Raw genomic sequence first — 12,679 nt, forward strand, 5'->3', positions numbered from 1 at the left:
AAGGGACGAAGCAATAGCGGGGATAAGAGACCATAAGTCACATCACAGGAGCAGAAATTAGGCCATTTAGCCCAACGTGTTTGCTCCACCATTCTGTCATGGCTGATAGCTTTCTCAACCCCATTCTCCCAGTGACCTTTGATCCCCTTGCCAATCCAGAACCTATCTCCATCTTAAATATACTCAGTGACCCGGCCTGCACAGCCTTCTGTGGTAATGAATTCCATAGATTCCCCACTCTCTGGCGAAAGAACTTTCTCCTTATCTCTGTTCTTAAAGGTCTTCTCTTTACTCTTTTTAAAAAAAAAATGCAGGAATGTAGAGTTGGAGATAAAACCAGATCAGCCATGAACATGTTGAATCACAGAGTGGACTCAAAGGACTAAATGTTTGCATGTTCCAATTTCTTCTCTTGGAGGATAGTGAATCGGTGGAAAACTTTACCACAGAGGGGTGGAGAGCTTAGGTCATTACTTTTGCTCAAGGCTGAGATAGACAGATTTTTAAATTAAAGAAATAATCAAGCCTTTCAGCGAAAGTGGGGCTGAGGATGATCAGATCAAACTCAAGAGCTGAGTAGGCTTCTTCTGCTCCTACATCTTACTGCCTGATGGTGGCAGTGTTCTGGTGCTGGGCCAGGTAAATCTTTTATCGACACAAAGGAAGACAGTAGAAATGCTGGAGTGGAATGGATACAGTAGTTCCAGAGCCACATTCCCTCTAAACTGATGCTCCTCACACTATGGTGAACGTGGACTGCAGCACTGACTGGAAGTCACTGCCACACATGGACCTCAGAGGGCCACAGGGAAGAGGGCACACTGTTCCAGGGAGAAAGGGAAGGAGTGATGACAGGAAGCTGGCTGGGAGGAAGATTGGAGTCAGTAGGCTTAGTGAATAGCAGCTGTTTTTGTATATCCAGCTCTCAGAGGAACGTTATATCTGGAATGTAAAACTAGTCTCAGTGATGCTGACCATGAAAACAGCATTGAATGCTGTAAAAACCCATCCAAGACCTTAGATTTTCTTTCCTAAAAGGATATTGTCAGTCATTCTTACAGATGAGCAGCAAATACCTGCCTTGTCAATGATGCCGACATCACACAATTGGTTTTGCTCATGCTGGGTATCGGGTCCTTTGTCCTGGTGAGTTGTTATCTGAGAGTGGCTGTTGGTTTGTGTGCTGTTATGAGTCCTAGTGGTCATAGTAGTCTGGCTGTCAGTTCGGAAATGCTCTTGATGTATGGTAACGTGGCTAGTCCTTTGGGTTGTGGCATGTCCTCGTTCCGTTGTCTTTCCCTTAGGCATCTGTTGATGAAATTGCGTGGGTATCCGTTTTTGGCGAATACATTGTAGAGGTGTTCTTCTTCCTCTTTTTGCAGTTCTGGTGTGCTGCAGTGGGTTGTGGCCCTTTTGAACAGTGTTTTAATGCAACTCCTTGTGTGTGTGTGTTGGGGTGGTTGCTTTCGTAGTCTGACAGCCAGACTACTGCGACCACTTGGACTCAAAGCACACAAACCAACAGCCACTCTCAGACAATAACTCACCAGGACAAAGGACCCGATACCCAGCATGAGCAAAACCAATGTAGTGTACAAAATCCCATGCAAGGACTGCACAAAACACTACATAGGACAAACAGGAAGACAGCTAACGATCCGTATCCATGAACACCAACTAGCCATGAAACGACACGACCAGCTATCCCTAGTAGCCACACACACAGATGACAAGCAACATGAGTTCGACTGGGGCAACACTACTATTCTAGGACAAGCCAAACAGAGAACAGCCAGGGAATTCCTAAAGGCATGGCACTCATCCACAGATTCAATCAATAAGCACATCGATCTGGACCCAGACAGCTGGAACTGACAACCGGAAGCGGCAGATTCAAACCACTATAAATGCCGGAGGAAACATCACAGAAGCGCTTCACAGGAGGCTCCCAAGTACTGAGGATGTCACCTAGACAGGGGACGAAACGTCTGCAACACAAATTCCCAGCTCGGCGAACAGAACCACAACAACGAGCACCCGAGCTACAAATCTTCTCACAAACTTTGATCACACACTAAATGCCACGCTGTAGGCGATAACACAAAGCCTCAACTCTATATAAACTTGTCTTATCGGTGCTCAACATTCTCATGCAGTGATTCTATTCGGTGGTTTAATTAAACATGATATATTATACTGTCTCCAATCACATTCTCTCTTCCACTGAACTTATAAACATTGCTGCTCCTCAATGCCCCGGTATTATTTTCTTATTGCTTCCTGGAGACACCCTCTGCCTCTGCTCAGAGCTTGATAATGTTCTGTAACATGTACAGGCACTCCCTTAACCCCAGGAATAAAGAGTAGCCTACCCAAATGTGACTGCACTGAAAATAGGAGCACATGGAGGCCACTTGGCCCTTCGAGTCTGCTCTACCATTCAAAAAGATCATGGCTAATCATCCAACTCAGTCCCCTGTTCCCAGCTTCTCCCCTTATCCTTTGATCCTTTTAGCCTGAACAACTATATTAAAATCCTTCTTGAAAACATTCAATGCTTTGGCCTTAACGGTTTTACCTGGCAGAGACTTCCACAGGCTCCCCACTCTCCCCCTCTTCATCTTAAATAGCCTACTCCATACTGGTCGTCCTACTATAGGAAAGATACAGAGTCCTTGGAGAGGGTGCAAGGAAGGTTTACCAGGATGCTGCCTGGGCTGGAGGGCTTGCCTTATAAAGAAAGGTTGAATAAGCTCGGACTTTTCTCTCTGGAGAGAAGGAGGAAGAGAGGAGACCTGATCGAGGTATGCAAAATAATGAGGAATACATAGAGTCAATAGCCAGAGACTTTTCCCCAGGGCAGGATCGACAGGTACGAGGGGTCATAGCTTGAAGATATTATGAGAAAGATATAGAGGAGATGACAGAGGTAGGTTCTTTACACAGAGAGTTGTGAATGCATGGAATGTGTTGCCAGCGGTGGTGGTGGAAGCAGTCATTGGGGACAGCTAAGCGACTGCTGGACATGGACATGGACATGGATAGCAGTGAGTTGAGGGGTGCGTAGGTTAGGTTATTATATTTTAGATTAGGATTAAACCTCGGCACAACATCGTGGGCCAAAGGGCCTGTGCTGTGCTGTACTTTTCTATATACCTTTAGACTGCGACCTGTCCCCCCACAGATATCAGAAATATCCTCCCTGTATATCCCCTGTCTATTCCTGTTAGAGTTTTATAGGTTTCTATGAGAGACCCTCACTTTCCTCTAAACCCGTGAGTATGGAGCAGTGGTCAGAGGTTCAGGGGCCTGGTCCTTACCCTCCCCAGAGTGCACCATCAGACAGAAAGGGGGCATTACCTTCCTCGACATCATTCCGAGAAGCTGCCTCCAGCAGGCGGACATTGTCAGGAAACCGGATCCTCTTCAGACCCCTGTCGCTCCTCCTTTTGACATGCTTCACTTTTTTGCTTTGCATGTCCTTCTCGAACTGCGCCCACTTCTTCAGCTGCTGGGCACGCCGTTTGTGAGCGTGTTTGAGCCGTTCCTGCGTGGTCATTTTCCCGACCAGTGGCAGCTCTGCCAGGAGCTCACTGTGTTCTGCCATGACAGTTCACAGCCCCAAGCTGGGGGTGGGTCACCCAGGGCAGTGGTAGGTGTATGGAGCGGGGGGGGGGGGGGGGGGGGAGGGTGACGACTTAGCTTTTACTTTGGAACAAACGCCGGAACAGAAACAAGTGCCGAGGAAGGTCTCCTGTCCAGCTGTCTTGTCACATACCCTCAGAGGTGAGGCAGGATGATGCTTGCCATGATAATACTGGATCGTGCCAGGAAAACTCGAGGCAAACTCACTGCTGATATTTCACCATCTCCACCCCAGCCCACGGCTCCTCGGTTTGTGTCCTTGCGTTTATTAAGTAAGGGGAAAACACAAAAGGAAGTCTGCAGATTATTCACTCAAGTATTCCATGCCGAGCCGTGGCCAAACGCAGAGATACCACAAACACAACTGCTGTTGTCAGATATCAAACTGTGGCATCATTCACATCCCATAACAGCGCGCACACACACAACCCCCCCCCCCCCCCACTCCCTCGGAGGAGTCTGTACTGTTTAGAGAAGGGGTGGGGGCTGGGTGCCAAAAGACTTTTTACTGGAGTGTTGCCAACATGCCCTCTTACCCCTCTCCCCCACACAATCGATTCCAGTCAGCAGTGTCAGAGCTGGGAGGAGGGATTCAAGTGTAGCCCAGGACAGTGTGGCACCGAGTTCATTAATAAGCAAGGGGTCTGCACTATTTGACGTCAAAGGTGATTCGTTCCCCAAGACTGATCATTCAGGGTCTCCAGTAATTATAGTTATGGTGGTGATTTGTTAAGTTGCTCCACACAGGTCTGTCTTCCAATTGCCTCAAACCTTCTTGGTTGCTTATGGGGTAAGTCACCCCCCCCTCAAAATAATCTCTAGTCAAGAATCCACCTCTGAGGAACTTGCAGCAAAGCTCCCAGTACAGGTCACCTCGTTCAAGTAGTTTGGTTGTCAGGAAGGTGTAGAACCAGGAGCTGGCGTTGTTTAAATTACACAGATATTATGCACACCTTTCTGTCTCCAGGTGACTGAGCTGCTGCCCAGGGTTCAGCTGGTCTTCATGCAGTCAGTACGTCGAGCTGCTGAGGGAGAATGAAAACAAAACGCCGTCAATAAAGGCTCTGTTGTGCAACACACAAAGCTTTCAAACACTATAGCTAGACCGTTTCGGAGTTAACCCTGTCAGTGCCACAACACCCTGACGTGATCTAGGAACACCAGAACAGGAGGCAACCATTCAGCCCACTCAGCCTGTCCCATTCAATCAGATCATGGCGGATGCGGAACCCAAAACCATCCTATTATTCTACATCTCTTGACAATCTTACTCAAAGCAATGGCATTCTTGAGATTTTCAAATGGTTTCTTGTCCCCAAAGCTTCTGTGTTTTTTGGAGGATGGGTGGAGAAGAGAGCAGATGTCTAGATTTCCATTCCTCATGTAAGGAAATGCTTTCGGACATCAGCCTGCGTGGGCAAAACAAGAATTACGGATGTTGCAGTGCTGGAGAAACTCAGCATATCTGGCAACATCTGTAGAGAGAAAAACAGAACTCATGTGTTTAGCCCAGTCACCGTTCATCAGAACTCAGTTTGCTGGACTGTTCACAGAAAGGCCAATGGACTGAAAATGTTGGCTATTGCTTCTATCACAGGACACTCTGTTCAGGCCTGAATTGCTCGGCCAGAACTTTAAATGTCCTGCCCGGCACGACCCAGTCCCACCCTGAATTCCCTCCACCACAGAAAGTAGCTTTTCACTACCTTACTGAATTCCCTGTTTACTTTTAAACTCTTTGATTAAATGCTCTCTCAAATTTCAAAACCAAGGAAAACAGGCCAAGTGTACACAACCCTCTAAGCCACCTATGATGAAGAGCGCGAGAGAGCACAAGGAATCGCAGAAGACTCAGATCAGTTTCCCAATCTCTTGACAGTGGCATTGCCTCAAAATGGGAGAAAGGGATACTTAAAATGTAAGACAGAAATAAGAAACTGCAATCAGTGCACACTGATAATTGCAAAAACGTGAAACATTTCACAACTCACTCACAGGGAACAAGTCAGAAGTCACATGACACCAGGTTATAGTCCAACAGGTTCATTTGAATTCACGAGCTGAGGGCTGTTCCTTTGTCAGGTGAGGTGAAGGACCTGATGAAGGGGCAGTGCTCCGAAAGCTTGTGATTTCAATTAAACCTGTTGGACTATAACCTGGTGTTGTGTGACTTCTGACTTTGTCCAGCCCAGTCCAACACCAGCAGCTCCACATCACCCCAGCGATTAAAGAGAGAAGGGGCGGAGTCATTTTCAAGCGTGTAAAGAACATAGTATTTCTACGGGTTCCTCATCCACCATGGAACATGCCTTTTTCCTATTTATAGTAGCTGCATCTCAAGTTGCTGATTCACGACTGTCAGTAAGGGATGTTCTCAGGATGAGCGAGGCTCCAGCCAAGCTAGCTTTTCTTTTGTTGTCCAGCCCTTGCGGAGTTACAGCCAGACTGGGTAAGGAAGGCTGAATTTCTTCACCTCCAGCATAACAGTAAACAGATGTGTCACTGATGAGACAATGATGTTAACGAGGGGGGAGACCTCCAGGTCAGTGACATTTAAAAAGGATGAGCCTGTAAATAACCAATCGCCATAGAACACTTGGCTCAGGCCTAGGGATCTATCCACGATCTGTAGACATCTTCAAATACCTCACCGCTAAAGGAAATGACTCCATGATGATGGTCCAACCACATATACCACCTGCAGCTGGACTACATCACAGCTCTGTCAAAGACAATATTCTACAGTAACAGGCATATATAGCAGCACAGGAAGTGGCTACTCAGCCCATTTGATTTGTTCCAGTTCTTTGCCTTAATCAGGCCATGGTCCTATCTTTCTCAGCTCCAAAGTTGGTGTATTTTCCCTGTAAGAGATGCAATAACTTCAACCATTCTCTGAGGTAAACCATTCCAACGTCTAAAGTTTACATTAAGATTATTAGCCTTGTTGATAATATGGTTGCTACCAACTTGCACTCTGCCAATGCGTTGTTGGTTCAGTACTCGAGCGAGCCAATTTTAGAGCTGGTCACCGCACAGCAATGCAAAATGATCTTCGGTCTCCTGCTCAACTCTTGCACCATTTCCCAACGAGCTTTCAAGTTTTAAAATGGTGCAGCATTTGGAATAAAAACTCAGCCTGAAGGGCTTATGAGTAACTTCACCAAAGACAGGAATCTGAAACACGCCTTTCAACTGTTAACAAATACTTTTGATTAAAGCTTTACAGAATATCCAGGATCTCAACGACAAGAGATTGGAAACAGCTCAAAAATGCCGACAATCGCTTATAATCGGGAACACGAGGTAAGGCAGCTAAATATCACAGGGAAATTCATTAGCTGGTACAAGTAACTAACAGGATTGGAGAAAGTTACAGAGTAAACAGTTCTAAGCAGAGAATAATACCCAAGGTTAAGCCATCAGATGTATAAAAGAAACGAAAGGAACAAAGTACAAAGTACAGGATGTTCAAGATAGCTGAACACAGCAGGAGAGGAAGGAAGGAAAGCCAATCAACCAGTTTGTAATTAGGTGACATTGTGCTTTTGAGAAGGTGGGGGTGAGCTGCCTTCCTGAACCACTGCAGTCATACACAGGGCCATACAGCATGGAAATAGACCCTTTGGTCCAACCAGTCCATGCCAAGCAGAATCCCAAACTAAACTAGTCCCACCTGTCTGTACTTAGCCCGTATCCCTCCAAACATTTATACTTATCGAAATGCCTTTTAAATGTTGTAACTGTACCCGCATCCACCACCTCCTCTGGAAGGTCATTCCACACACGAAGCACTCGCCATGTTTTGAAAAAACATTGCCCGCGTCTTTTTTTTAAAAAAAAGTCTTTCTTATCTCACCTTAGAAATATGCCCCCTAGGTTTTTGACCCAGTAACAGAGAAGGAACCGGTGATATATTTCCAAGTCAGGATAGCGCATGGCTTGGAGGGGAACTTGCAGGGGGTGGTGTTCCCATATATCTGCTGCCCTTGTCCTTCTATATGTAGTGCTTATGGGTTTGGAAGGTGCTATTACAAAGGAGCCTGGGTGAATTTCTGCAGTGCATCTTATAGATGGTACACCCTGCTGCTTCTGAACGTTGTGGTGGACAGAATGGTTGTGGATGTGATACCAAACAAAGAATACCTGGTCCTGGATGTTGAGCTTCTTGAACGTTGTTGAAGCTGCACTCATCCAGACAAGTGGGGAGTATTCCATCTCACTCCTGACTCGTGCCTTGTAGATGGGAGTCAGGAGGAGAGTTACTTGCCGCAGAACTCACAGCCTCTGACCTGTTCTTGTTGCCACTATTTATATGGAGCAATGGTAACCCCCAATATGTTGAGAGTGTGAGGGATTCAGTGTCCAGTGATGGCAATATCATTGAATATAAAAGGACAATGGTTAGGTTCTGTCACATTGAAGATAGCCATCGAGTCATAGAGATGTATAGCACAGAAACAGACCCTTCAGTCCAACCCATCCATGCCGACCAGATATCCCAACCCAATCTAGTCCCACCTATCAGCACCTGGCCAATATCTCTCCAAACCCTTCCTATTCATATACATATCCCGATGCCTTTTAGATCTTGCAATTGTACCAGCCTCCACCACTTCCTCTGGCAGCTCATTCCATGCACGTACCACCCTCTGCGTGAAAAAGTTGCCCCTTAAGTCTCTTCCATATCTTTCCCCTCTCATCCTAAACCTATACCTTCTAGCTCTGGACTCCCCCACCCCAGGGAAAAGATTTATCCTATCCATGCCCCTCATGATTTTGTAAACCTCTATAAGGTCACCAGTCAGCCTCCAACGCTCCAGGGAAAACAGCCCCAGCCTGTTCAGCCTCTCCCTATAGCTCAAACCCCACTGCACAACATGGTGGCCCAGTGGTTACCACTGTGGCCTCACAGCGCCAGGGACCTGGGATTGAGCCTGGGTGACTGCCTATGTGGAGTTTGCACATTCTCCCAGGGTCTCCTCCTGTGGTGCAAGTTAGGTGAACTGGCCGTGTTAAATTGCCCATAGTGTTCAGGGATGTGTAGGTTAGGTGCATTAGACAGGGGAAATGTCGAGTAATAGTGTGTGGGAGTGGGTCTGGGTGGTATACTCGGAGGATCAGTGTGGCCGTATTAGGCCAAATAAGCCATTCCACACTGTTGGGATTCTATGATGACTCTGTGATTGCCCGGCACGTGTGGTGGGAATATGGCTTGCTGCTTCTCAGCCAAACCTGAAATCTGAGTAAGGAGTTGGCCTTTTAAGAGGGACACGAGGAGATATTCCTTCTCTTAGAGGATCGTGAACTTTGGAATGCCCTATCCCAGATGGTAGTGGGATCACTGGATTAATACAAGGCTGAGTTCAACTGTTTTTTGGTTTGCAAGGAGGAGGGTAACAGGGGATAGGAAGGAATGTGAAGCTGAAATCTATATCAGATCAGTCCCAAATCAAGCGTGTGGATCCAAACGGCTTATTTTACTCCTACCTCTTCCTATGTTTGAGGAAGTTTGAGAGATGTAGCACCGAGAAAGAATGTGTCATAGTTGTCAGCGGAGAAATGAATTTGCATTTCAATAGTGGGACAAGGAAGAGATGACAGATAGGAGTTTAGAGTTTTGAAGAAATGAGAGCACAGTTGATTGAGTGTGATATTGCTTAGAGTGAAAATGATAGATTAGATTAGATTCCCTACAATGTGGAAACAGGCCCTTTGGCCCAACCAGTCCACACCGACCCTCTGAAGAATAACCAACCCAGAGCCATTTCTGTCTGATTAATGCACCTAACATTATGGGCAGTTTAGCCTTGCTAATTCACCTGACTAGGAATGTCACAGCGCAACTGTTTGCTGAGCAAGTGAGCAGCTGTGTTCTGTTTGCAAATTGGATCATTTCAGTAACAATAGATCAGCACTGCAGTTACTGTTTACACACAAACCCATCAGCACTCAGTCGGTTCAGCTTCATTTGGAATGACAGGATAGAGGCCAGTAGCAATCCCGGTTTCTCACATCGGGGAGGAGGAAATTCCATCAGCATGGGATTATTCTCCAGACAGCAGCGGACAGAGATATACAATTCCATCACAGACAGTGAACTGATGTGCAAACAGATCCAAGACACAGCAGCCCTCACCACATGCTTAAAAACATCCATTGCTTCCGAAATGGAATGAGAATGAATATGGGAACTTTCAGGAGTGCAGCAGAAGGATAAAAGCAGAGATCCCTATCAATGACATTCTGAATGTGGATCCATAAATGGAAGGATACAGACCAATGAGATTACTAGGAAAGGAAGGAAAGGCCTGACTCGGAGGTCGCAGGGATTGTTCTGTAAGGGAATACAGATAGACTTTTCTGAATGTGGCATGTGTCTCTTTAGTGTTTTATAAAAACAAACAGAACACTGTTTGCAAACAGCTGTTCCTCTATCGGACATGTCAATGTGACAGATTAGCTGCAGGCCTGAAAAACTCCCAGGTTGGACAGCAGTGTCTCAGTGGGTAACCTTCTGACTTCTGACCCAGGAGGTCGCAGGTTCAAGTCCCATTGCAGAATTTGAGAACAAACCCAGGCTGACTCTCCGGTGAAGCACTGAGGGAGTGCTGCACAGTTGGAGATACTGTCTTTCAGCTACAATGTTAAAATGATGCCTGTTTGCCCTATGAAATGGGTCACTCATAAGCTCTTTCCACTGTCCCTTAACCACCATCACAACAACAGATGACTTGGTCATTTGTGTGACTGTTATGTGCAGATTGGCTTCAGGAATGGAACGAAGACAGGAATGTTCAGGAGTGGAGCACAAAGACAGAAGCAGAGATTGCCAATGACGTTACTCCAGGAGTTAATCTTACACTTTCAAAGATAGAGTCAGGAAACAGATCCTTTGGTCCAACTCAGCCGTGCTGAACAGTTATTATTAAATTAATCTAGTCCCATTTGCCAGCATTTGGCCAACATCTCTCCAAACCCTTCCTATTCATATACCCATCCAGTTGCCTCTTAAGTATTGTAATTGTATCGGCACCACCAGTTCCTCTGGCAGCTTATTCTATGCACGCAACACCCTCTGTGTGAAAAGCCACTTAGGTCCCTTTTAAATCTTTCCTCTCAGCCCATTGGCCCATCTGGTCAAGATCCTGTTGTAATCTGAGGTAACCCTCTTCGCTGTCCACTACACCTCCAATTTTGGTGTCATCTGCAAACTTACTAACTGTACCTCTTATACTCGCGTCCAAATCATTTATGTAAATGACAAAAAGTAGAGGGCCCAGCACCGATCCTTGTGGCTCTCCACTGGTCACAGGCCTCCAGTCTGAAAAACAACCCTCCACCACCCCCTCTGTCTCCTACTTTCAATCCAATTTTGAATCCAAGTGGCTAGCTCTCCCTGTATTCCATGAGAGCTAACCTTGCTAATCAGTCTCCCATGGGAATCTTGTCAAACACCTTACTCAAGTCCAAACAGATCATGTCCACTGCTGCGTTCATCAATCCTCTTCGGTACTTCAGAAAACTCAATTAAGTAGATTGTGAAAGCAACTGCACATCAGTAAAACTATGTCTATCTTCAACAATTATTCGCTTTGTTTCAGAAGCTCAATTTAAAAATATTACTAACTAATCCAGCGAGTTCCAAAAGTAGAAAAATACGTGATGTAGCAGGACTGATATTTCAATGCAATGTAACACAATTGAGACTTAACTGGCATTACATCCACTCCTTCCCCCACCAAATGCTCAGTAGCAGCAGTGTGTACCATCTACAAGACGCACAGCAGAAATTCACCAAAGATTATCAGGCAGCACCTTCCAAACCCACGATCACGTCCATCTAAAAGGGCAAGGGCAGCAGATACATAGGAATGCCATCCTCTGCAAGTTCCCCTCTGAGCCACTCACCATCCTGACTTGGAAATATATCTCCTTCCCTTCACTATCACTGGGTCAGAATCCTGGAATTCCCTCCAACAGGCATTGTGGGTCAACCCACAGCACATGGACTGCAGTTCAGGACAGCAGCTCACCCCCCACCTTCTTAATGGGTAACTAGAGACGGGCGATAAATGACCCCACATCCTGAGAATTAATTTTAAAATTTGGTGAAAGAACAAACTGTCAGCTTGATGAAAATCAGAAGTCAGGATTGCCAAGGTTTATTTGGAGTAAGGACTATTGCTGTCAGGAAGGCTGGATGGAGCACACGCAGGTTACAAGGTCAGAACTTCATATCACTCAACAAACAACACCTGAAGAAACACATTATTTTAGAATTCAAAATAACACAAAGCAATGGCACATTTATTAGTGTATTTCTAGGATAATATAGTAAACTGCCTTGGCTGCAAAATCTTCACACACAAGAGGGTGGCACGGTGGGGCTGCCTCACAGCGCCAGAGACCCGGGTTCAATTCCCAACTCAGGCGACTGACTGTGTGGAGTTTGCACGTTCTCCCCGTGTCTGCGTGGGTTTCCTCCGGGTGCTCCGGTTTCCTCCCACACACCAAAGATGTGCAGGTCAGGGTGAATTGGCCATGCTAAATTACCCATAGTGTCCAGGGATGTATAGGTTAGGTGCATTAGTCAGGGCAAATGTACAGTAATAGGGAAATAGGTCTGGGTGGGTTACTCTTCGGAGGGTCGATGCGAAGTCATTGGGCCAAATGACCTGGTTCCACACAATAGGGATTCTATGATTCTAGATTAGATTAGATTACAGTGTGGAAACAGGCCCTTCGGCCCAACAAGTCCACACCGACCCACCGAAGCGAAACCCACCCATACCCGTACATTTACCCCTTAACTAACACTATGGGCAATTTAGCATGGCCAATTCACCTGACCTGCACATCCTTTGGACTGTGGGAGGAAACCGGAGCACCCGGAGGAAACCCACGCAGACACGGGGAGAACGTGCAAACTCCACACAGTCAGTCGCCTGAGGCGGGAATTGAACCCGGGTCTCTGGCGCTGTGAGGCAGCAGTGCTAACCACTGTGCCACCGTGCCGCCCACAAGACAATAT

General features: G+C 46.4%; 1 protein-coding gene across 5 annotated transcripts in view; it reads right to left on the reverse strand.

Moving 5' to 3' along the window:
• Positions 1 to 12,679, reverse strand: part of ppp1r16a (protein phosphatase 1, regulatory subunit 16A) — an 85,678-nt gene that overhangs the window by 27,092 nt on the left and 45,907 nt on the right. For 2 of the 5 annotated variants that reach the window (XM_087987690.1, XM_087987692.1), the window contains exon 2: positions 3,361 to 4,667. In XM_087987690.1, coding sequence (XP_087843816.1) covers positions 3,361 to 3,607 — 247 coding nt within the window. In that variant the 5' untranslated portion in view covers positions 3,608 to 4,667. Of the gene's footprint in view, positions 1 to 3,360; positions 4,671 to 12,679 lie in introns of all 5 variants that reach the window. The other 3 variants (XM_087987689.1, XM_087987691.1, XM_087987694.1) reach the window with 2 other exon arrangements.

Source organism: Chiloscyllium plagiosum, unplaced genomic scaffold, assembly GCF_037043375.1.
Source record: "Chiloscyllium plagiosum isolate Xiang-an unplaced genomic scaffold, Cpla_swu_hap1 HiC_scaffold_5, whole genome shotgun sequence".
Lineage (NCBI taxonomy): Eukaryota > Metazoa > Chordata > Chondrichthyes > Orectolobiformes > Hemiscylliidae > Chiloscyllium > Chiloscyllium plagiosum.